This window comes from Erpetoichthys calabaricus, chromosome 8 (assembly GCF_900747795.2).
Source record: "Erpetoichthys calabaricus chromosome 8, fErpCal1.3, whole genome shotgun sequence".
Classification (NCBI taxonomy): Eukaryota; Metazoa; Chordata; class Cladistia; order Polypteriformes; family Polypteridae; genus Erpetoichthys; species Erpetoichthys calabaricus.
Genome location: NC_041401.2, coordinates 33503946 through 33529570, shown reverse-complemented (window position 1 = coordinate 33529570; position 25625 = coordinate 33503946). Strand labels below are relative to the sequence as shown.

Genomic DNA, 25625 nt, shown 5'->3' with positions numbered 1-25625 from the left:
AGAAACTGAGCAGAATATTATTAAATATGTTAAAGAATAATAACACACAGTAGGGTAGCTAAATAAAAAGAAATTTTTGATGTCTAATTTCTGCCTAGGGTCCACATTAGATAAGACATGCTGCAGCCCCCATGTCCTTGAACATGGAGTGAGCAGGTTTAGAAAATGGATGCATCTAAAAGAACTACACTCAAACATAATAAGGTTCAGTGTCTTATGTGCATCTCCAAGAGCTAATCTCCTCTATATACAGTACTCTAACTAGTACACTTGTTTATAGTTGCAGGTATGTGGGCAATTTACTGTCTGATGTTGGATACTTTTGCTCCACAAATGCTACTACTGAAATCTTGGCCAGTTAATATATTTTTCTATCTGGCCATTTCCTGCATTAATGGAAAACAAATGGGTCCAATTTTAGAGCCATTTAGTTTAAAAGGTAATTCTCAATATTATGATACAATAAATAACAAATTCCCATACAGTGCCCTCCATAATTTTTGGAACAAAAGCACATTTTTCTTTTCCTTTACTCCTCTGAGGTACAGTTTAAAATTACAAATCAAACAATTAAGACGTCATTAAAGTGCACATTATATAGACTTTCATTTAAGGGTGTTTGCATAAATTTTGGTCACACCATGTATAAATTACCACTCTTTTTCTACATGACCCCCTCAATTCAGAGCACCATAATGTTTGGGACATAGCAATGGCAAGTATATTAAAGCAGTCATGTTTAGAACTTTTTTGCATATCCCTTGCATGCAATGACTGCTTAAAGTCTGCAATTCACAGACATCACCTGGTGCTGAGTGTCTTCTCTGGAAATGCTCTGCCAAGTCTCTAATGCAGCCCTCTTTAGCTTCTGCTTGTTTCAGGGGCGTGTCCCCTTATGTTTTCTATATAGTATGTGGAAGCATGCTCATTTGGATTTAAATGACCAGTGACTGGCTTGGCCATTCAAGAATTTTCCATTCTTTAGCTTTGAAAAACTCTTGTGCTGCCTAAGCAGTATGTTTGAGATCATTATCTTGTTGTAGGATGAAGCACCATCCAATGAGTTTAGAGACAATTACTGGAACTTGAGCAGATACCTCAGAATTCATTGTGGCACTGCCATCTGCAGTTCCATCACCAATAAAGACAGTGTGCCAGGACTTGTGGCAACCATACATGCCCATGCCATAACAACACCCACCATATTTAACAGACGAGTTGGTACGCTTTGGATCTTTGGCAGTTCCTTTTTTGCCATAACACTGATACAGGTTCATCTTTGTCTCATCTGCCCACCTATTTTTCAGAATTCTGCAGGCTATTTTAAGTTCTTTCAAACATTAATCTGGTCATCCTATTTTGCAGCTAACTAGTGATCTGCATCTTGCAGTGTGAATTTCTATTCATGAAGTCTTTTTCGGATAGCAGTCGCTGACATATACATACTGTATATGCCCCTTAAGACCGTTTCTGATCTGTCAGACATGTATTTGGGGCATTTTCTTTACCATAACGAGAGTTCTTCTGTCATCAGCAGTGGAGGCCTTCCATGGCCTACCAGTCCCTTTGTGATTACTGAGCTCACCAGTGTGTGCCTTCTTCTTAATGACAGTAAATTCAGGTAATCCTAAGGTTTTACCAATGTCTCTAATGGTTTTATTCTTATTTTCAGCCTTATAATGGCTTTTTTGACTTTCACTGACACAGCTATTGCCCTCATATTGAACAATGCCAACTTCAAACTCCAAAGGGTAGAAGTAACCCGATTTATCTTATGCCTGCACTAATAAAGCAATGAAACACACCTGAGTAATCACAAACACCTGTGACACCAATTGTCCCAATTGTACCCTAAAATAGGAGGACCATGTAGAAAAAGTGTTGTCATTTCTACATTTTCTGACCGAAATGTATGCAAATACCCTTAAATTAAAGTCTGCAATGTGTACTTTAATCATGTCTGAATTGATTGATTTGTAATTTTAAAATGTGAAGCAGAGGAGTAAATCATGGAAAAAAAAGTATTTTTGTCTCAAAAATTATGGAGGGCACTGTAGAAGATTAAAAATATATCAAGAGAGTACATCAGAATAGCAAAGACTAAAGGAAAGTAGCATCCTTAAAATGTTGGAATGGCTACAATTAATTACATATACTGCATATTATATTTTAATAGTTAAATATTTTCCATAGATAAGTTGGAATGGTTACATTCTATATACTGTATGTATTGCAAAGCTAATTGATTGACTGACTAACTGATTGACTGACTGACTCACTCACTCACTCAGTCATTCACAAAAACATTCTTTCACATTCTGTTAAAAAGCTTAAATATGGCAGGATTATACATCCAGGTATCTGCTATAAAAACACATTTCGATATATCAATATTTAGTGGTTACCATCACCCACAATAGAAAACCTAAGTCCCCCAAAATCACAAAATGTTACAATTAAATCTCTCTATTATAATAAAAAAATCTTGGGTCGAGACGTGATTTTCTCGGAGACAATTTAGCATCCCGCGAGACAAGGCAGTGAGACAAAAGGACAGCTGCTGTACAGGCTTTTAAATGTTCGAACACGCAGCACGGCACAAGCAGCAGCAGCAGCAAGCCAGCTGATCGAGCATAGAGGAGGTAAAAAAATGTATTTGTTTCCCATTGTATCACCGTTTAAGAGGGGGTTTCAGAGGAGCGACTGCATCTCCTTAGCATGTGTTCAGCCCCCCTCTTCACAACTCGAGAGGCAGAGACGCAGAGACTGGTGCATAGCGCGCCCCGGCGGGGAGGGGGAATAACTGATTCACTACAGCTTTATTACTGGAAAATATCAAGAAATAAAAAAATGAATGAAAATGAATGACATGAAAATAACAATCTCTTTAAATTGTATATTCGGTCAACCAAACCCAGGGGTGGGCGAGAAAAGCAAGCAGGGGGAGGAGCCCCCTAGTTGATTAAAATTTGGCAATGGTAGAAAAAAGAAAATTAGCCTCCCAATCAATATTTATTGATAAAAATGCTTAAACAAATGGGCTATTCTAAGGTGCTAGGTCCTTGTTTCATCTCAGCACCATGAGCATGCAGGGAGTGATTGAGCAGAGAAATGTGGCTTCCCAAATAAAGGCAGCTGTAGAAGTGATGGGGGAGTACACAAAGAGCTACACATGGAGGGAGAGAAATACAGCAGAACAGAGGTCCAACATAATCAGGGAGCAATGGCATCAGTTTAAGTGTTACTGTAGATCATACAGTGTTGACACATTCTTAGAGAGCAATCTTCCTTTCCTACAACCCCGGCACCCCAAAAAACTTTTAAAACTCTCAAAAACAACATACCTGTTTGCATTAGCTTTCACTAATGAAAAATCACCTATAAAACACAATCTTTTTGAAAGGAAATTCATCAGTTTTGCTTAACATTACCTATGTTATATTTAATCTACAAAGTGTAATTCACACAACTGGATGGTGGTGCCATCATGCACTTCATTTTACTGTGTACACCACATGTGGCAATAAATCTAAAACAAACTCATCACACTGCATTTTTCAAAAATCCAACACAATTGTTCACCTGCATATCATCATTTACTTTGCAATGCCAATCAATGATCACTACTTAAAAACAGAGCAAATAAAAAAAAAACACATTTTAACCAATAGTGCCAGGCCACAAAGGAACAAAATGAAGCACGATTTTTTTCTATAGCTGATGGAGATGTTGTTTTTCACAATGTGAAACAAAGAGAAGAGTACAGTGCTTTTGAGTGGGGAAAAATAACAGTGAGGAAAAAAAGTGACTTTTGTTTTTTGTTGGTGGACTTTTATTCAAACCCAGTGTATACAAAGTACTAAATTTAGGCTTTGACAGCAATGTTAAGTTGAGATTTCTAGCAGTGTTTACCTTCGAATGAATCAACTGTAAATCAACTTTCTAACACCACCAAATGCTGTTGCTGGGGATGTATTGTAATATAGGATTCTGCTTCTATTTCTTCAACAACACCCAAACGTAGAGGCATCCAGTGATTCATGCTGTAGATAGTTCACAATACTGTCTTTTAACTTATTCTTTCGCATACAATGCTTAAAATGTCTAGTTTATTGCATAGGATGTATAAACGTGCAGCCTATAAATATCATTACTATTTGTAAATATTGTTAAGTGAGTACATACATAAACTCCTGACACATATTTTAAGGAAGTCAATGTGGACTGAAGAAATTCTAAAGAACTGAAAAATGTCAAATATTATCCAATTATATAAAAAGGGTGTTCAGGCAGATCCAAGTAACTATAAGCCAGTAATCTTGCCATGGATCACAGGTATATTATTGGAAGGAATTATTAAGGGTAAGATTGAACAAAAGGAGTTTTACTGAACAGAAAGGATGTGTTCAGATGTTGGAGGTCATGTTTCAATGAGGAATCAACAAAATGACAAAATTAGAGTGTGGTATATGACATTATTTATCTTGATTTTCAGAAAACATTTAATAAGGTCTCACATGTGAGGTTGGGCATCAAACTAAAAAAGGTGGGAGTTCAGGGTGTAGTGTGTAGATGGGTGCAACACTGGCTGAAACACAGTAAGTAGAGTGCAATGGTGTGAGGAACCTTATAAGAACTGGGTGAAGCCAAGAGTGGTGTAACACAAGGGTCAGTGGTAGAACCGCTGCTATTTTTAATATATATGGATGATTTGGATAGGAATATAAATAACAAGCTGGTTAAATTTGCAGATGATGCCATGCTAGGAAGATTAGTAGATGATTTGGGATCTGTTGAATCATTACAGAGGGATTTGGAGAGCATACAGGCTTGGCAGATTTATGATCTATGGCAGGATCATTTGATCTATGGAAGGAATATTTTACTCGTGAGTAATTAATTGTATGTAGCAGGATTAAGAGTGGTCTAATAATATAAGCCACTGATAAAAATAAAAAGAAACAACTACAAATATTGTATACAGAAAAGTACTTACTTAGTTACATAATACTTCTGATATTTCCAATTAACCAGAGGCACTATAAATGGCATACATTATTAGACATACAGTATATAAACATAAGAACTCTGTACTGTATGTATGGAGCAGTCTGCTCTGCTCACACTCAACCACAGCCACTAGATGGGTGCATGCATGCACTTTGACATATTTTTTGACACTTGCATTCACATCACTTCTCACTACGTAAGACTTGTGTGCAGCAAATGCCACCATGCAACAATGACGTTGTGCTAATGACACAGATGAAGAGACACAATGTCGAAACAAAACCAACACCATGGCTCAACAACATGCAAGTGAAACACCTCAGCAACGGAGGGCAAGGCTTGAAGTTTTCACAAAAACATTGTCTATCTGGAGGTATTTTTTCTCAAGACAAAGATTAATAGGAGTCATATGCCAGCGATACAGCTAAGATATGGTATCACCATATCTTATGAAAGCCAGTGGGGCCACAAACACAGGTGGGTCCACGTCCTCTGCACTGGGTAATTCTTAACAGTTAGCTGACGCCTCTTCAAGTTCAGAAATACAGTAAAATTTTTTTCATCTCAAAGACCACACGCAGTTAGTCTTATATAACACAGTTAATTAATTACAGATACTACATATTATATTTTAACAGTTAAGTATTTTTTGCTGCGTAAAAATGTAGTCTTTATATTGTTAAAATACCATAATATTCTCAAACCTGTTTAATCCATATTAGAGTTGTAGAAGACTGGAAGATATCCTGACAGCAATGGATGCCCTCACAGGCATATTCAGACAGAGTCCAGGCTACCAATCAACCCAACCAGCACCCCTTTTGAAAAGTGGGAGAAAACTACAAGCATATAATGGGAGAACACACCAATTCCACACAGACGATGATTGGGCCTGGGACTAAAACTCCAAATGATGAATTTGTTAAATGGTAGCATTACGCATTGTGTCAATTTCTCATACTTGTTAAAATAATTTAATATTAAATTTAAATCAAAACTTTCATTGGTGGTACCTGATTAAATTATTTGTGACATGTTAAATTTTCAGATTAGAAACTGTCTTGTTCTCATTGAAATGTTATAAAATATTATCTATTAAACATTTCTTTATAAAAAAAATAATGCAGCTCTAGTTAATTACACTGTTTAGCACAAAGACTGACATCTATTTCCTCACTGAAACTTGGCTTAAGTACAAAGATATACCTTTAATTGAGGTGTCATCCAATGGATTTACCTATCTTCCAATGGATTTACCTACCTTCTTAAATGATGTATTACAGGCAGAGGAGGGAAACTTAATTTTTAATGTAATCTGATATCCCCAGAAAGTAAACATAATATTACAATTAAAACAATCAGATGACAGGAATGAATAAAAATAGTATATACTTTTAAAATGTATTTAAATTGTATTTACCTGAAAAAAATCTCAAGCCTATGTAGGCAGAAAGCATATGCTTACAAACAGCTTCCAAGTCAAAATCTGTGTACACTAGATAAAGCGCACTGTATAATACAGTACATCTGCAACACTAGAATACTAAGTTGTTTTATAAGGAGATACAACAAACTAAAATGTCATTCCTATGAGGTTTTAGTTTACTGTTTATGATGTGTGCAAATTATTTCGGAAATAAATACTGTACATCATTTCGGCAAAAAAGCATGCATTTTGCATGTTTTGAACAAATGGCTGGATAACACATGTAATGCAAGATTTTTTTTCCTGATCCCATGAACGTTTTTTAAATTGTTTGCCATTCTAAAGCATTTCTGAGTATTTGTTTCTATTATTTCATTAGATATTTTCTCTCCATTCTGCATCAAATCATGTGATTACATTTTTTTTCAGCCACCACTACAAACTACATGGGATAGGTAACATATCAAAAAATATAATTTTTGGGTGAAGAAAGAAAGAAAGAAAGAAAGAAAGAAAGAAAGAAAGAAAGAAAGAAAGAAAGAAAGAAAAAGAAAATAAGTACTACTTTTAATGACTTAATCTTCTTAAAATTTCTGACAGTCAGATTATGTGAACTCTTTACATGTGGTAAAATTTTTATTAGGTTATGTGAACTCTGAAGATTTTCTGCACTTATTTTTATAATTATACTCCAGGGAAGTACAAGATATAAGATACTGATCAGGAGGTTACATTTACTAAATAGGATTCATCTTCTATTTTTAAAAATTACATTTAATTGTATGGCATGCTGGCCTATAATGGAAGCATGCTAATAAGAATAAATTGAATTTTTAAAGTAGGAGTATCATTGGCATTTTGAATGTAAGTCTACCATTTTTATGTAAAGGAGGAGTTATTGACAATATGAGGCAATAAACACCCTAAGAAGTAAATTAAGTTTCTACAATATAAAACACTTAGTTCACAGCAGTCTGCTTCCCAAATCATGCATGAAAGGCCAGAAATAACAGAATGTCATATTCACATACACATCTCAATGTTGAAAACACAGTTTTCCAAATTACTGGAAAATACTGAGTACTTTTGATTATTGCTTTAAGTAAGGTCTGAAATTTCTAAAGTATAAAACCATCAATGTTTAAATAATCTGTATACTTTTTCTTTAAAGGATTAGGATTTCTGCTTCATTTCTTCAACACATTTGGTAACAACTTGTTTTAACACAGTACTGCACCCAGGCTAAATGTTCCATGACATGCTCAATGACATTTGCATTTATTTTGTATAGAATATGGGCTGCTGGGCACAGAGGGGGAAAAAGCTCTGGCTAATTTGTTATATTGCCAAGCTTGTGTGGTGACTGAAATGTGAAAGGCAGCACAGGCTTGTTGAAATGTTAAATTGTGATGAATACTTTTACTAAGGCCACATTCTGGAGGTTCAAAAATATTGTTTGAAATATATAGTGCCTATGATAACTGTTTGCTGGAGGATTAACTGAGACATTCTCTATTCACTAACAGCTTACTTTGTTTTAAACATAGACTGCTGCAACTACCAGTGTACAACACAACCTTCACAAATACACTGTTTTTATAACCACATTTTTATAATGTTAAACATCTTGCTCAGGGTCACATAGTATCAGAATCAGAATCACTTTTATTTGCCAGGATTTAATGTAAAGGAATTTGACTTGATAGATTTGGAGATACTTGTAACAGAGCATAACATCACATACTAATAACATAAATAGCTTAAGTTAATAAAGAAAAACTTCAAACAAAGTTGCAGAATATTATAATTATAAAGGAGATGTGCAAATGATGATGAGCAAGTGAAAGTGTGAGTGTATAGTGCGTATGCACATGCACATGCACACACATATATGTACAGAAATGTACATACATGTACATCCCACAGCTAGGATATAAAATAAAATAATAATAATAATAATATAATGTTTTAAGCTCCATATTATTTTCATCTGAACATAACAAAGTGATATTTAGGTTAAATAAAAAATAAGATATTTACACAATTCTATGAAAAGTTATAGATAATCCTCAAAGCATGTTTAATTTAGACCTGACCAATATTAATTAAAATATGCCAGTAACAAGCAAAGAAAAAAATACAATAACACATTAATAAGGAGTTTAACGCAAATATGATTCTTTGTAGATGTAAAAGCTGACATACTGTAATACATTTTAAAAATGCTGCTTATGAATGCAGTTTGTATCCAAAAAAGTACACATGCCAACAACAAACCATAGTCATTGTCTTTATTTATGCTTTAGTCTATTTATCTGAAATGATAAAACAGTAAATAGTACATAACACACTTTCCATTTTCCAGAATATTTAAATAAAGATGAACAATTTTCCATTCCAATATTTTTAATTGACATGAAGGCAAATGATACTTTATAAAAAATGCTTGTAAGCAGGCTATTACCTGTTCCAATATAACTTGACAATCAAAATCATCTGTCTTCTGGGAGGCTTGTGATTTCATTTCCATCATCTTGTATTGTAAATCATCTTTTAGCTGCCAGATGGGATGCACTGTACTGGCTTTGAATGATTTTCTGTCATCATCTAAGGCCTGTACTGTTTCCAATAGAAAGAAAAATGGTCTTGCATTGAATTACATTTAATCAAAACTGAACTGAATGAATATGCAGTTTAAATGTCAAAAATGCATACCATAGTCTTCCATTTGTAGAAAAAAATCTTTATTAATTCCATCACGCTGCAGGAAGTCCTGTAGTTCCAGGTTTGCTTTTTCTCTAAAATGTGAAGTAAGTAAATGTAAGCCATAATTATCAAACAAGCATTTAAAATTGACACTTTTACTGATGATAAACATGAGATCAGAGTTTCACACTACATTTTAGCACATTACAATATACTAGCTAAAATGAGACGGAAAAGGGACTTCTTTATCAGAAGATAATGTAACGATCAAAACACTGAGACTATTTATAATCTGGGAATCTCTGGAAAGGACCTCATTTTTATCTGGATGAAAGATTATGGATAATTAGTATAAGGATTGAGTTTCATGTCATAATTATATGCCATTATTATACATCATAAAGTATTGTTTTTTACCCTGCTTCCATTAATCTTGCTTGCTCTTTAAACCAAAACTGTCGATGCTGTTTTACCAATATTTGGTCTTTGGTTGTTTTTGCAGCATGAAATATTCTACGTATCTACAAAAAAGAAAAACAAATTTAAAGGTTACAGTAATAGCTATAAATGAAAATGTCTCCCTGTAAAAAACATACATTCACATAAAAATGAGGAATGATCAAAACTTCTGAGTCTGAACCTTAAAAGCATTTCCTACAGTGATGTTTTTTTAATTGACCAAAGACTAGCTCCTGTGTACTAAAATATGTGAATTATTAGATGGTGTAACATTTGTGGTTTATAGTGTATATTTCTTGTTTCAGAACCAAGTTAACATGATGGAAAAGTAGCCGGTTCAATGTGAATGTATTTTATTTGAATTGACAATAATCTTGTTTCTCAGACCAGTCACCAAATGCCACATGTTGGACATTTTCTATCAAGACCAAGGAGAGCCAGAGGTTACCACAATATTTATAAAGGAAAAGCACAAAACAATTCCAAAAGGTACACCTTATACAGCCCATATTTTAATAAAGCCCAAGAAATCTGAGGAATTTTACACCTGATAGTTTGTTTATTGAATTGGGGTGGAAGGTGTAGACTTCAAAATAGAGCATTTCAAATAAAGATTGAACATGTAAACTCCATACAGAAGCAAGAGACTCCATATTCTTCCTATGTCTGTGTGGGTTTCCTTTTAGTACTCCAGGTTCTTTCCATATCCCTCAAACTTGCATGTTAGCTTAGCAGGTGCATCTATATTGACCAAATGCAGTTCTGTGTATGTATTCTAAAGGAGGATGCAAGCAGGTGGTCATCACTGCCGGGTTGGTTATTGACCCTTTCTTGGCCAGGAGGCTATTATAATGTAAAGACAGAGGGAAACCGCTCTCCAGAATCATGTATTCATCCAATATGCTGGGGGGGGGTAGCATCCCTCTGATATGGGTCCAATTTGGGTCATTGGGAGCCGCCAGAGGGAGCTGCTGGGGACAGGCTTCCCTTTCAGAAGGAATTTCCGCCTGACCCGGAGGTGCTTCCAGGATACAGAGCTGATGTGCCAGAAGTACCCCTGGGACCATGTTAAAAGGGAGCACTCAGACTTGCCCAGGAGATTCACAGTTGGGAGTGGAGTCCGGTAAAACCCACCTGGGATGCGTGGAGGAGAAAGAAAAAGATAAAGAAAATTATTAAAAAAGAAGGAATATAAAGGTAATTTGATTTAAAAAATACTTTATTTGAACCCGGGACACATGTTGGTACAGTTATATATAATGTTTTTAGCCTCACTGATGCCCTATATAGATCACAATATGTATACCTGAGTTACTAGTGCCATGTTCAGGTCAGTATCCAGCACTGTACTTAGTGCTGCAAGGATAAGCATCAACTGGCCTTGACTGAAAAAATGGATTTATGGTTAATTCAACAAGATTTATAATACTGTTCTTTGAATTCATTACTGTTAAAATATGTACAATGAACATTGCTAGCAAATTCAACATAAGGCAAGAAATATTTTTGAGACAATTAAGCCTTTTGATTGCATCACACATTTAAAAAGTCTAGTCCCTAAGTAAAATACTTTCAAATAAATCTTTTTTTCTGACAATTATTAATTATCATTTAATAGGCAATCGTTATTTTAATGGGGAAGCACACAGAACATTTATATTCCGCTTTCACTAGCTTGTGTGTTTTATTATGCATACTAATATCTATTCTGTAATTTCAAAAGAATCTTTCTATCAAACTCAAGTGGGCATTTCAGCCAAAAGTCTTTCATGGATAATTATGATATTAAGGAAGCTCTATAGCAAGCAGAAAGAAAAGGCTTTTTTTAATTGAATAAAAGCTAAGGTATCAGTTAAACATACCATCTGTTAAAAAAGATGACTAGAGACAAAAAGATCACACTTCATATTGACATACACACATGTTGAATACCACACGACTTTCACTACAAGTCACTCAGCCACCCTTTATTTTATGAAGTACAGTAAACTTAACAGAGAGTATCATATTTAAGCACTTTTCACAGAAAAACAGGTTATAACTAGTAATACAAGCTATGGCTGTTGTTAGATTTTGATGTAATGATTATTACTCTGACTTACAGATCCAGAATGATTATTAGTGCTGCTACCTTAGAGATCCAGCCAGGTCACTTTTTTGCACATTTCAATTATGTCGATTTAGGCTTTCTCACATGGTCTTCCACCCACGTATCAATTACAAGTTTATTAGGTTAACTGACCACTTTAAAATAGGCCCATCTGAACAAATGTTCTCTACGGTATAATCAAAAAATTTTCACATACAGGGTTGGTCCCTGCCTTATGTTCAATGATTCTGAGACTGGCTTCTCTTCCTTACACCCCTAAAAACAGACTGGTAAAATTACATAGTAATGTTTTAAGCATATTTTAAAATTAAGTAATTGATAATAAATTATGAACAGAAATTATCTATCCATTCACCCATCTTCCAAGCCTCATGTGCAAACTGGAGCCTATCCCAACAAACAGTGGGCACATAAGCAATCGCTGGACAGGATGCCAGTTGAATAGAAAGTAATACTTCTGTCATTCTTGCACATGCATTTTATTGTAAATTCATAACATCATTATTAAAATGAAGATTCCTTAATAGTGCAAACATTTTGAACTGATTATAGTTACTATCTCCCTAAAAAGAAAAAAAGATTTTACCTTTTATCAACAATACAGTTCAACAAATCTCATAGTGGTGGGTTGGTGTGAAACTCTGGTATAGTGCTGTAAACAGACTGAGACAAGATCTCTTTTGATCTTAACAGGAACAAGAGACAGAATCTAGACAGGAATCATGTCATGAGCAGCGCCAGGCAGCATAGACTGTGTAAGACATGAAGGCGAATCAGCTAAGGCTTTTGTGAGGCTTCTTTTTCCTACAGATTCTGCAGGCTTACACTTTCCACAGAATGGCACATGCTGACAGCTTTGAAATCAAAGATCACAGTGCTGAAACTTCTGTAGGTATTATTTGCACTGACACTATTTTGAAAGAAACCACATGCTCACTGTGTTGTGGACTTGTGATAGTGAAGTAGTCTGAACTTCTGCTTGGTTAATGGTCATATCAAATAGATATAGGACAGTTTACACCTAATCATAATTAAGAAATTGGTTAAGACCCTAAAGAAAGAGCATATCAGCAGTGTTAGAGGCCACTAACAAATTGTAATTGCAAAGTTTGCAAAGTAAAATAATGTCAGTCTGCAGGCTCCGACACTTTATTGTAGACAACTGTTATATTGTCATATCAGAATTAAATGTCATTATGTTCATGTAAATCAGGCATTTTATTACAATAAATAAATCACATTTTGAACAAAAATATACATAAAAAGTAGAGAAACTCCAAATAGTTTTTAGGGTTGACCACAATCGCCACTTTAATGTTACTGAATTGGCCGATTCTGATTTTTTTATCCCTTTAAAAAATAAAACTACTGCATATATATAAAATCCAACTTGTGTGTGTATCTGTCTGTCTGTCTGTCTGTCTGTCCGCCTTACACAAGAGAACTACATAACGGATTTAGATCGAGTTTTTTTCTGTAATTTGCTTGAACATTCTGGTTGATTTTGTGATTTCTCTCATCACGCTAAGTATTATAGTTCAGTTGCGGCACCAATTTATTTGCGCAAATCCAAGAGACATGCAGCGGGCCGAGGGGAGGGGGAGGCGGGGCCCTCCTTACTTACACACCAACCTCCATTCGAGTTGCTCTACTTCTTGCCCTGTAATAATAATAATAATAATAATAATTCTTTGCATTTATATAGCGCTTTTCTCACTACTCAAAGCGCTCAGTAATTGTAGGTTAAGGGCCTTGCTTAAGGGCCCAACAGAGCAGAGGCCCTATTGGCATTTACAGGATTTGAACTGGCAACCTTCTGATTGCCAGTGCAGATCCCTAGCCTCAGAGCCACCACTTCTGTTTTGGAGCATACCTTGCCTCTGCTCATATTAGCGATACCTGTTCGTTCAGCAGACATTATCATCTAGAGATTGTTAAAGAGTAACGTTTGATGTTTTTGAGAGATAGATCAGAGCTACGTGTGTTTTAGAGGGTAGCTGCAGACTGCCAGAGATATCACGGCCACGTACTCTTCTCCCCATGCAGGGGACGCTCTCCCATCAGAGATGAACACGATCAGATACAGCTGCAACGTTTGACATTGGAACACACCTAACGTCTGCTTGGTCAGAGATACCTTGCCAACTTTTTACATTTTTGGCAAAGAGATTACAGCGACATTCTCGCCCCGATTGCAAAACCAAAAATATTGTATATCAAGAGGCCCTTGAATATGAAAGCTATCAATATAAATTCTTCTCTATATAAATTACTAGCAAAATACCCACGCTTCGCAGCGGCGAAGTACTGCCTTAAAATTGTTATTAAGAAGAAAAGTAAACATTTTTGAACTGAGGGAAAATATACAAATAATTATTTGTTAAGGATCTCTTTGTATACCACGTTGTCAGTTCGGCCCTGCGGTTGTAATATGACCAAGCTGTGCGCTGAGCTTATTCTTGAGCATGCAACGTACAGTTGGCCATGTGAAAAGCAATCTTGCCTCAAATCAATGCTAACCTTTTGTAGGGTTTGTCCCTGAGACTTATTAATTGTCATTACGAAACAGAGCCTTACTGGAAATTGGAGGCGTTTGAATTGAAATGGGAGATCAGAGGATATAACGGGGATGCGAGGAACAAAATCTCTCTCCCCTGAGCCACTGCCAGTAAAAATAGTTGCCTCAATTAGGTTCTTTTGCAGACACGTGACCTGAAGTCTCGTGCCGTTACAAAGTTTCGGTGGCTGAATGCAAATCCACAATCAGCTTTTTTGAGTCAAACCTGTTGTTTTCATATGAGCCGCTTTTTATTATTGGGATTGTACCTAGAAACAGAAGCTCTATTAACTTGTGGATTTGCGTGCAAATATTTAGCGGCAGCATCTCTATTAACTTGTGGATTTGTCTGCGAGTATTTAGCGACAGCGTCTCTATGAACTTGTGGATTTACCTGCAAGTATTTAGTGACAGCGTGTCTATTAACTTGTGGATTTTTCTGCGAGTATTTGGCGGCAGCGTCACAAAGTTGTTTCTGTCTAGCTGCATCAGAAAATGTACCACGACGTCTGACATGCCTCCTTTTTACTGTTTTCTCACAGCTTGGATTGCTGCTGTCATAATCAGTTTGAGTTTCATGGTTTGTTTCAATTACGTTAGTATTTGCAGGACTTGTTGTGTTGAAGTGACATTCGGCATCTATCAAGCGTTTTAAGTATACAACCGGTTTCATTGATAACTTCGCATCCAGCTTTTGAGAGTTGAAACATTCATAAACATCAAAATGTCCACTACTCAAATCGTCACCTGTGAATCTAAGATGTTTAAGAGGCATTGGCAGTTCTCCAAACATGTAAAATAGGCAGGCAGCCAACTACGTGGGAGGCGTAGGGATGGGGGACGCAATATAGGCAGGCAGCCAACTAAGTGGGAGGCCGGGGGACGCAGGACGCAACCCCGCCTCACACATCGACCAAGCTGCAGGCTATGGACGTATATATGTATGTAAGTAGGATTCAGTTATGACCGTTACGTGTAGAATTTCGAAATGAAACCTGCTTATCTTTTGTAAGTAAGCTGTAAGGAATGAGCCTGCCAAATTTCAGCCTTCTACCTACACGGGAAGTTGGAGAGTTAGTGATGAGTGAGTCAGCGAGGGCTTTGCCTTTTATTAGTATAGATTACTTTTTTTTTTTTTGTCAATGATTTTTAAAGTTTCACTACTATGTGGGCAGAATCGTGGAGAAAATCTAGTTTTACACTAAGCTCCCCCATAACCAGAAGTGGAGAAGTGGGAAAAACTTTCTCCCGGTTGATGTCAAGGACTGATAGACATTTATAAAAAAATCCCTACTTAAGGTTGTTTCTGCCATAAGAGGCAATACCAGTGAGTAGACCCAAGGGTGGCCTTACTTTTTCTACACACTGTATATCTAATAAGTATAAATTCTTTATATGCTCACATATATTGAAAAAGAAAAAAACACATCATGGGATGTACTTACTTTTTCACATGACCGAAGTATACAGTTTATACTTTTCATGTATGTGTTTTATATAATGGGAATTGGCATAACAAGAATTAACTAAAGTAAAATTATTGTAAAAAGTAAAATATCACAAGTTTTCTGGAGAGTAGTGGACTGAGATTTTGATTGCTGCAGCAATTCAGTTTGCAGACTCATCATGTTTAACTTTTCTACTGTTAAGTTCAATTGCTTAACATATGGCTTTATACAGTATATGTGTGGTTTTAACTGACCAGTATCAAACATCAGCAATGGTGCAGTTTTACTTTACCTGTGGTGAAGGGTTTGCTAGCTAAATATTAAGTGTTATGTCAGTAGCCTTATTGGCCATATGTAGGGTAGGCTATGACAGAAAAACCTTACTGTTGAGCCCTGGTTTCACGTAAGATTTTCCACAAGATTTCAACAAATAAATTGTCATTCTATACTCACTCACACACATACTTATCCAAACCTCCACTCACTCCAATTTGGAATCTCAATCTTAACTTAATCTAGTGTTTCTTTTATATTGGAAGAAACACCACGCTCAAATATGGGGGAATGTTAAAGAACGTTCCTACATAACAGCTATCTATATACAGTACTCAGTTTGCTAGTAAAAAGCTTCAGACACTCGCTTAGTTTTGTCCTTTTTTATATCCTTATTTACATCAAAATTCCATGGAAAATCTTGTTTATGAACAGATAACTGAACAAGAATGTGTCCTTGACACATGGAAACGTAATGCCAAAAATCAGTTATAAAGTTAATTTCTTTGGTTATAATAAACATACCTCTGAAAATTAAACCTGTGCTGTTTCTAAGTAGATGGATTTGTTTTAAGGCCTTTTTTTAAAGGCTACATCGATGCCCCATAGACCCCATTGTGTAAAAATAAGCAAAGGTATTTATTAAAATAAAAAAATGCCTCATTTCAGAGTACCATTTTCTATAGCAAATTAATGTATACTACGATTGTCAAAAAATAACACAACTTGAAAATTTCCAAATGTATCCCATAATATTGACAAGGAAAAAGTATTGGATGTAGGTAAAATGAACATTAAATATAAATAAAAGATAGGAGGCACTGTTAAACATGAGGTAAGCCCTGAAAAGATACAAGAGTTTATGTTGACATAAGATCATTTTCTTCCAGGCAATATGCAGAAAGAGAGAAAACAGGATTTAATTAAATCATAGAAATTGTCAAAATCAATTCACAAAAAGCTATGCTCAGGCTCTAAATAATGCACAAATGCAGACACTGTCAACCCTTATCCTAAATGGATTCAGTGGCTATATTCATCAATTTTAATCATCTTCTAAATAAGAAACCAATTTTTGTGGTGAATAGAATGTGATATATGTGATGAAATGAGGTCTGACAAGTATGAGGAGACCATTCAGCTTATTTGGATGGTGTCACACGAACAGGTCTGTCTCAAAGCTTACCTGTGTCCAAAATAGAAGAATACTGAAGAGAGAATATTGAATGAAAGATATTAATGGACATTGATGTCACACCACAGACTGTTTCATCCTCTTCCTCTACTACTCAGAACCTCTTCTGCTGTCTAGGATTTATAACCTATGGCAACATCAAACATGACGTCTTTCTGAACCAGCGAATGGCCCAACCTTTTATTACTGTGAGATTTGCTGCACAATCTACATTGCCTTCCTAACCCAACAAACAAGATAATCCCCATGTACTGCCACCTCTCTATTACGTCTAATTTTCTGTCTCATAACAATGGCTAGTATATTATATCAAATATTCTGTTTCTTTTTCATGTTGTTACTGTGCTGAATCAAAAATACTACCAGAATATATTTTACTTTTCTACAAAAGTCAAAACAAAGTAAGGAACAGAGTGGAAAAAAAGATATTCAGTTCTTTAACTTTATTTCTCTCATTTAACTAATAGAAAATCTCAGAGCAAAGGGTACTAAGCTGGTTAAGCTCTTTTCTGCATTGCTATTCATACCTCATTGTTAATTGTTGGCTCTCTAGCAAAAATTGAAAATGAACATTCTTAACAACTAATTAGAATAAGGAAAGCAAGAAAGAAACTTGACAAACAGATATACAACAAAAGCCACAACAGCATCTTTTAAAATTTCAGAGAAGGAGCTGAAATTTAGCCATTTAATAAAACAATAAATTCAAATAACATCAAGGACTGATAACAAATTAGTTGTGGAAACGCTGCCAGCACTGTAGTTCAGGACCAAGGTCAGCCGCTCCGTGCTAGTGAAGCAAGGTGTTAGACTTAAAGCTGTATTAGCAAATGATACAGAAGCACTAAAAGCCCGGAAGAGAAGAGCAAATGGATGAACCCCTATATTACAGATCATGCCTTTTGTGATCTCCATACATGTGGGAATATGGAACAAACTGCTGAGATAACTTAATGGCTTTTAAAAACAGCTAGATGTGATACTTGTGTAACTTACCTAACAACTAACGCCATGAACTGGATAGACTAAAGGGTGTTATTATTATTATTTTTTTCAATTTCATATATTTTTCATCACATTTATAAGTCAGTCATTTTTTGTAAGTAAAAATACAATTTATTTAGATTTTTCAAAATTATATACAATTCAATTGGCTCCAGCAGACCCCCGTGACCCTGTGTTCGGATTCAGTGAGTTGGAAAATGGATGGATGGATGGATATACAATTCAAATTCAAATATAATATTAAAAATATTATACTCCTTTATGCTGCGATAATAGAAAAAGGAAAGTAACCGGAATTTCGGCCTTATTATTGAATTCTTCACACCACATTTTAGCTCACATTTTTCATATGTATTAAAAATGAGATAAAACGAAATATTTGAAATTTGTGTTAACTTAATGATTCTCTAAATCTTGACCCTTCGTCTCATCCTCTGAACCTTTTTTCTTGATGAGGGTCACAGCTTGTTACTTCATGGGATATAAAATTATCTGAGTCTCCATAAACCTTGGAACAGAAAGGCAAACAGAGAGAATAACCTACAGATTTTTTAGACGTACAGAGGCTGGCATTTTATATCTGCACACTACAATAGGTTTAGGCATTCCTCTCCCAGATACAGATGTCAATATGTTTGTCAAGCACCTTATTTTATTTATTTTTTACTTTTAAGGCTGTTTGCAGGACAAGGACATTTATATTATCCTAAAGACACAACTTTGTTTATATTTGTAGCGATTGCAACTTAATTAAAACATTTTTATGCAAGTAATACATTTTTTATACATTTTCCATTTAACGTTTTCATGAGCTTAAAAATCATAGATTATTTTTGGACCATTATTTTTGTTATTATTAGGTGCCTATAAATTTATTTATGAAATTATTTCTGTTATTACCATTTACAATTATGTCACTTTGTTTTGTTTATGGGCACAGCAATTTTAGGATTGCCATTACTAAGAGGAGAATCATCCAAGATTGTGAATAACATAAAGAGTGTTGCATCCATTATTAAAGTGAAATCATGAGTTCAGTTAGCCAGTTAGTTTGGTTTAGGCAATAATTTTCATTCTACCTGATGTTCAACTTGATTCTGGCTAAGTCTTTTAACACACTGGAAGAACAATATCCTTACTAACAAACATTGCTGGCTACAATTTTATTAATTGGCTATGCTACCTACACAGGGCTAAATGTGCCTGGGACAGTTTACAAAATGCAAATGAGTCATATTCTTTAAAAGATGTCAAGTACAAATGTAAGTAAGCTGATATACTAAAAACGTATTGTAGTTAAACTCAATAATTAGAAATCTTTTTTCACTAAAGATTTATCACAATTTAAAATATAAATAAAACTATTCAATTGTAACTGGTGTCCGAAACAGGTTCCTTGCTTTGCACTTCATGCTACTAGTTTTAGATAATATACATGTACTGTACATCTGAACATGTTAAGCTGTACAACTACTTCTATGAAGATTTATAATAATACTTCTATAAACTATGTATATTAGAATTTAGGTCATGGTTATGTTGGAAATGAAATGAAATCTGCTCCAAAGAAGTGTATGATACATGGTACTCTCATTCATTTTTTTAAAGCATTTAATATTATAAAGTAGTTTAGGTAAAGTTCCTAAAAATGAGAATTATTATGAAATGTATGCCTTAAATGTACAAATTGTGGCTGAAAGACTTGCTATTAGATTAAGTGCCAACAATAAGGGAGCTGAGGAATCTTAAATCACACTGTCAAACATCCTCCTTACTTGTTAGCTTTTAATAGGTTCATTTTCCACTGTTAAAAAGACACATTTTTCAGAAGATTATTTCTACAATTGCAGAAAGCCCATACATTTTCTTTCAAAATTATTTCTGACCAATTTTTAGATTGCCTGCTTGCAAAGAGAAAAAAACATAATTCTACCTTAAATAAATACTACTTATCTACAAAATATGTGTAAGGCTGTGTATCCACCCATCAGAATTAAACATTATTGGCTCCTCATGTAGCCATGAACAGAGATTCCAATCATCCACACATTTATAACTTGTTTATTCAGTTTAAATGTTATGGGTCTACAGCACTTCCTAGCAGCATGTGGCACAATTCAGGAACAAACTCTCCATAGAGATCACTGCAAGGCACACCAAATCTCATCTAATTTAGATGCTAGTTAGGGCATACAGCAGACATGTTGAAAACACACAGACTCCACAGAGGCGGCACCTGGACTAGTAATTTGACATTGTACAATCAGATGATGAATCTTTATAGGTTTGTGCCACATGGGAACAATGTAAAAAAACGTGTTTAAACAATTTCCATTTCCATAGCTTGGCAAAGTATTTCGGTTAAAAAAAAAATCATTATCCACTAGTGCTGGGAGGTATACCAGTTCATACCGAAAACCATTTTTTATTTTTGTTATGATATGGGTTTTCCTTGTGCCACAACACCGGTTTAAATAGCCTAAACCAGGGGTAGGCAACGTCGGTCCTGGAGTGCCACAGTATGTGCAGGTTTTTGTTCCAACCCAGTTCCTTAACGAGAACTTAATTATTGCTGATGAAGCACATATTGCTTAAGTGACATTTTAATGCTTCATTTTAGTGGTCTCGCTTGTTAAGGTTCTCCAACCTTAATTGCTTATTTCAATCTTAAACTGCTGCATTCAGTGTTTTAATTGCTCCTTATTAGCAATAAGATGTAAAAGACAAAGCAGCCAGCAGTTCTCCAGCTAGCTTTTTTCCAATTACATCTGTGTGTGTTCATCATGCACGGTTTGATTTAATAAAACACTTAATAGAAAAATGTGACAGACTGAAAATGATCTGTTTTAGGCTTCAAATCATTTGGATGATATCCTTGGAAAGGAAAAAAATCTACGATATAAAAGCCTTACATTGCACAGACTAACAAGCCATAAAATTAAATAAGGTCTGAGATTGGCAATGATTGGTTTCTAATTAAGCAATTGGGTTGGAATGAAAACCTGTAGCCACTGCGGCTCACCAGGACCGACATTGCCTACCCCTGTTTTACATCTTATTGCTAATAAGGAGCAATTAAAACACTGAATGCAGCAGTTTAAGATTGAAATAAGCAATTAAGGTTGGAGAACCTTAACAAGCGAGACCACTAAAATGAAGCATTAAAATGTCACTTAAGCAATATGTGCTTCATCAGCAATAATTGAGTTCTCGTTAAGGAACTGGGTTGGAACAAAAACCTGCACATACTGTGGCACTCCAGGACCGACGTTGCCTACCCCTGGCCTAAACAATGTTCAGAATATGGTGCAGCGAGAAACTGTTTAAGGGGGGACCTTTTTCACTGCTACACCGCTAATGGAGGTATTGAGCGGTGACAATGGACAGAGAACATTCTGAAACTGAAGCTGTATCAGACGATAAAGTTGAACATGATGACACAGAAGAACTTTTGCCGAAAAAAGGAGCCGTGTCTGTTGTCTGGAGATACTTTGGTTTTAAAAGGTCGGATGTGGACCAAACGACTATTTACTGCAAATGCTGTTGAGCTAAAGTTGTCGCCAGAGGCGGCAACACGAGCAATTTTCTGTACCACCTTAGCCGCAAACATGCTTTGGAGTACCATGAATGTATGGAACTAAGATTGGCACCCACCACATCCTCAGGTAAAACTGAAAAAGTTAGAGGACACTCGAGTCAGACGTCACTTGTAGATGCGTTTGCTAGAGGTACTGCCTACGACAAAAAAAGAAAGCGGTGGATCGAGATAACCAACACCATTACAATCCATATAGCTAACATGTCAGTGGACAGAGATTGTTAACATTAACAGAAAGTGTAGTTGGTTTACAAAAAATATTTACTATTTATTCCTTTTCTAAGACATCTTCAGTGCAATACAACTTTTGACAAGCACCTCTGGATATTTTACTAAGTCTAAATGCCTCTTTGGATGGTTGAAAATATGTTGTCAAAATTATAGTTTAAGTTGTTTGTAAAATTTGTTCAATAAAAAGGTTCTATATTTTGACTGCAGTTGTCATGTAATGTGATTCCTTCTCTTCATTAGTGCCACCCCCTTGAAAACTATGACTTTATGGGGCCATGTAAACCTGTATTAATACTTGTGTGCACATTAAAATGTTTTTTTGTACAATGTACAATTCTCATGACAGTGGAACAGGTTATTCTTACCCAGTCTACTGCTGTAATTGCAGTGGAAAATGTGATTAACATCTACTCATGCATGGGAAAAAAAATACCATTGAAAACCGTGAAACCGGTATAAATTTGAAAAATACCATGATATAGAATTTTGGTCATACCGCCCAGCACTATTGTCCACCCAAGAATGCTACCACCTGGTCAGTTTTGCACTATTAAGCTCTTGTGACTCATTTGTTTTGGTAATAGTAATTGGTTGTCCATCAAGTTCGATGATGACATCCACTTCTGTCTTTAAGTGATTGAATTTCCTGTGTCTTTTTTGTCCACCACTCATTCTGTATAGTCAGAATAGCACTCTGTACTTACTGTCAAACTCTCTGCCATTCCTGCCTGATGGTACTAGAGTCTATCCAGCATTCTGGTACTCTCATAGCACGGGTGATGAGAACATCTCTGATGACACTACGTCTCACTATAACATAATTAATCAGATGCCAGTGTTTGAAGTGAGTGTGCACATATATTTTGCTGGAAGATGGTGTTGGTTATGACCAGGTCATGTTCAAAGCAGAGAGCAAGTAGTCACATACCATTTATATTAGGTGGGATGATATCAGGTCTGCCAAGCACTCTGCTCCAGATCTTGCTATTCTGTCCCACATTAAAATCTCCAAGCAAGAAGATCGTGTCACTCTTGGGAATCCGGTGCAGGACCTTGTCCAGTGTGTGGTAGAAGCAGTCCTTGGCCTCACTGTCAGATGACAAAGTTGGTGCTTGAGAAGTGAGGTGAGGCGGTTCTTGACCAGGGGGATACAAAAGGTCATTAGTCTTTCACTTATGTCATGTCACACACATGCAACTAGGAGACAACTAAAGGGCTTGAGTAAGTTTAATACTATATCAGAGTAGGGAGTGGTGGAGTGCGCTAACTGTCTCTCTCAGTTCATTGTAGACAATTCCCAGGAAATCTTGCCAGGTCCCGGCACCTCTGATGACGTCACTTCCGGCTTCGGCACCTCTGATGACGTCGCTTCTGGCTCTGGTATCTCTGATGACATCACTTCCAGTTCTGGTATGGAGGACATAACTTCCTCCACCAGCCCTTAAAACTGCTCATCTGGCTCATCGAGAGAACAAAGCCTCACAATCTGGGAGAGCAGAACGGTCCTCTAGTGGACTCCGTGGGGATTATGTCCCACAAAAACGGCCCCTTTCATATGATTCGGAGCCTGTTTTGAAGTTCCTGGGCCACCGAACGCGCAACCTGCCTGGGGATGAGGTGGAATACAGGTGGAGGGGGAGGGATGGTTTATGTGCACTTACCAACCCCCTGACGCTATACCACACAGGAAATGTAGTCATTAATGGATTTAAAGTCGAGGCAGTCTTTGACTCCAGCAGCAACATTTCCATTGTTGATTGCCAATATATATTACTGCGATAGTGGATAAAGGGAAAGACCAGTATTAAATGTATACATGGAGAAGTCCGAAAATACAAAACCACCCTATGTTTCATCAGTCAGGGAGGATCGCTGAAAAAATTCCCTGTGGCAGTCCAGCCAGGATCATAATATACGGGTTGCTGCCCCAAACCTTTCTGACTGTCTGGAGTCTTTTTGTGACAGCCAACAGGTGTTTTAGTGACTCTTGGCAGTTGTGTATTCTTAATGGCCATTCCCACTCCATGCAGATGTTGTACACCTGGGGGTGTATCCTTTCCAGAAGAAGGTATAACCCTTCCCTTTCTCTGTTAAAGAACCTTGAGCCTTATTTCATTTAAAGCAACAATAATAACACTATAACAACTCAGCTTGGCTACAACTAGGGCTGTTCTCTTATCAGAACCATATGAGTCCAGCACAGTCCTTACATACAACTTACTATTTTTATTTTGGCTACAGAGATGATATGACCTGACAGGTGTGGAAACATAACCAGGCATGAGTTGAGTGAGCAGTTTTTAGGCCACCTTTTCTAGGCCCCTCCTCAAATTGGGGTAAGCAGGGCTGCTCAGTCACATAAGGGTCTGCCAAAAGCAGATGCCACTCTGTCTCAGCTGTTAGCAACCAAATGCCCTATGCCACTGACATGCAGGTTTCTAACTAGGAGCTCCCAGTCCATTCATACCTGCTCCCATCACTGGACACCTCATCGCCATAAGACTTCAACCAGAATTAGGTCAAGATATTAGTCACCATAGTCAGAGGTGAATATTGGTGCAAAGTAATTTTTAAAGTGTCATAGGGGGCACGCAACCCTCAGTAGTACTATCTTTGCCAAAAATTAAGTAAATCCAGTGGCATGGGTGAAACCAAGATGTTCAGTCCACAATCTTGGCTGCAGAAAGCTGCCAGGTTCTTGGTCTGTTAAGACCCATCTATTGTGCGCCACCAACACACTGCTTTTTTGTCAGGGTGTGCTCCTTTAGCCTAACAAGACCAACCCAAAAGGTGATGATTTACCCATTGTTGGGGCAGTGATTGACATGCATCTCTGAGGCCCATTGGTGCTCCAAGATCATCTGCAGTTTTGCCTGGGACCGCAAGGTACCCAGTTACCATGTCTGGCTGCGAGGAGGCACTGAACATGTATTGGTGGTGGAGAGGCTTTGTACTGGCAGAGGAGACTTATGCACTCAGCTCCTCTTTTCACCTCCTACTGCCAGCAGCAGTAACTATAGGCAGAGAGCTGCAAGCAGGAAGCAGCATGCAGGGCTGTCAGCCCCTTCTGTGTCATAAGCAGAGGTACTTCCTCATCTGCTTCTACTTTCAGTGCTCTTACTAGGCCTTTGGTTTTATCACCCAAATTAGCCCTGATATTAGGGATCAGTTTTCTTGGTCTAAAATATTCAACAATAAGGGAGTGTCTCCTCTAAAGTACTGCTTGCAAAAATCTGCAAACATTCCTGCTTAACCAGATACCTTTTTCATTTCTGCAAGCTGCTATATTCCTTAGGACTAGAAAATTGTTCTGCAGGTTCCACACACATCCTCTTGGTAAGTTAGCCCATTACTGACCAAATAATAAGAAACATCATCCATTCATATTTTGTGCTCAAAATGTTCACCATTAATCTAAACACAAATGGAAAGAGATTTCCAGCCATTAGACAACACATACACTACAACAGTGATGTCAGAAGTCAGTTTGCTATATTGTTTGCAAAAATAATGTGCTAGAAGCAAATTCTTATGGCTTAGCTTCTCATATGTTCACATGATGATAGACTATAGACAGAGTACTGACCTTTCCAGTAGTAGGTGAAGC

General features: G+C 36.5%; 1 protein-coding gene across 1 annotated transcript in view; it reads right to left on the bottom strand.

Moving 5' to 3' along the window:
* Positions 1 to 25625, bottom strand: part of LOC114655444 (coiled-coil domain-containing protein 148-like) — a 201791-nt gene that overhangs the window by 163792 nt on the left and 12374 nt on the right. Inside the window, exons 3-5 of the mRNA XM_051931438.1 lie at positions 9560 to 9663; positions 9152 to 9234; positions 8901 to 9055 (exon numbers count right to left, since the gene is read on the bottom strand). Of these exons, the coding sequence (XP_051787398.1) occupies positions 8901 to 9055; positions 9152 to 9234; positions 9560 to 9663 (342 nt within the window). The remainder of the gene's footprint in view (positions 1 to 8900; positions 9056 to 9151; positions 9235 to 9559; positions 9664 to 25625) is intronic.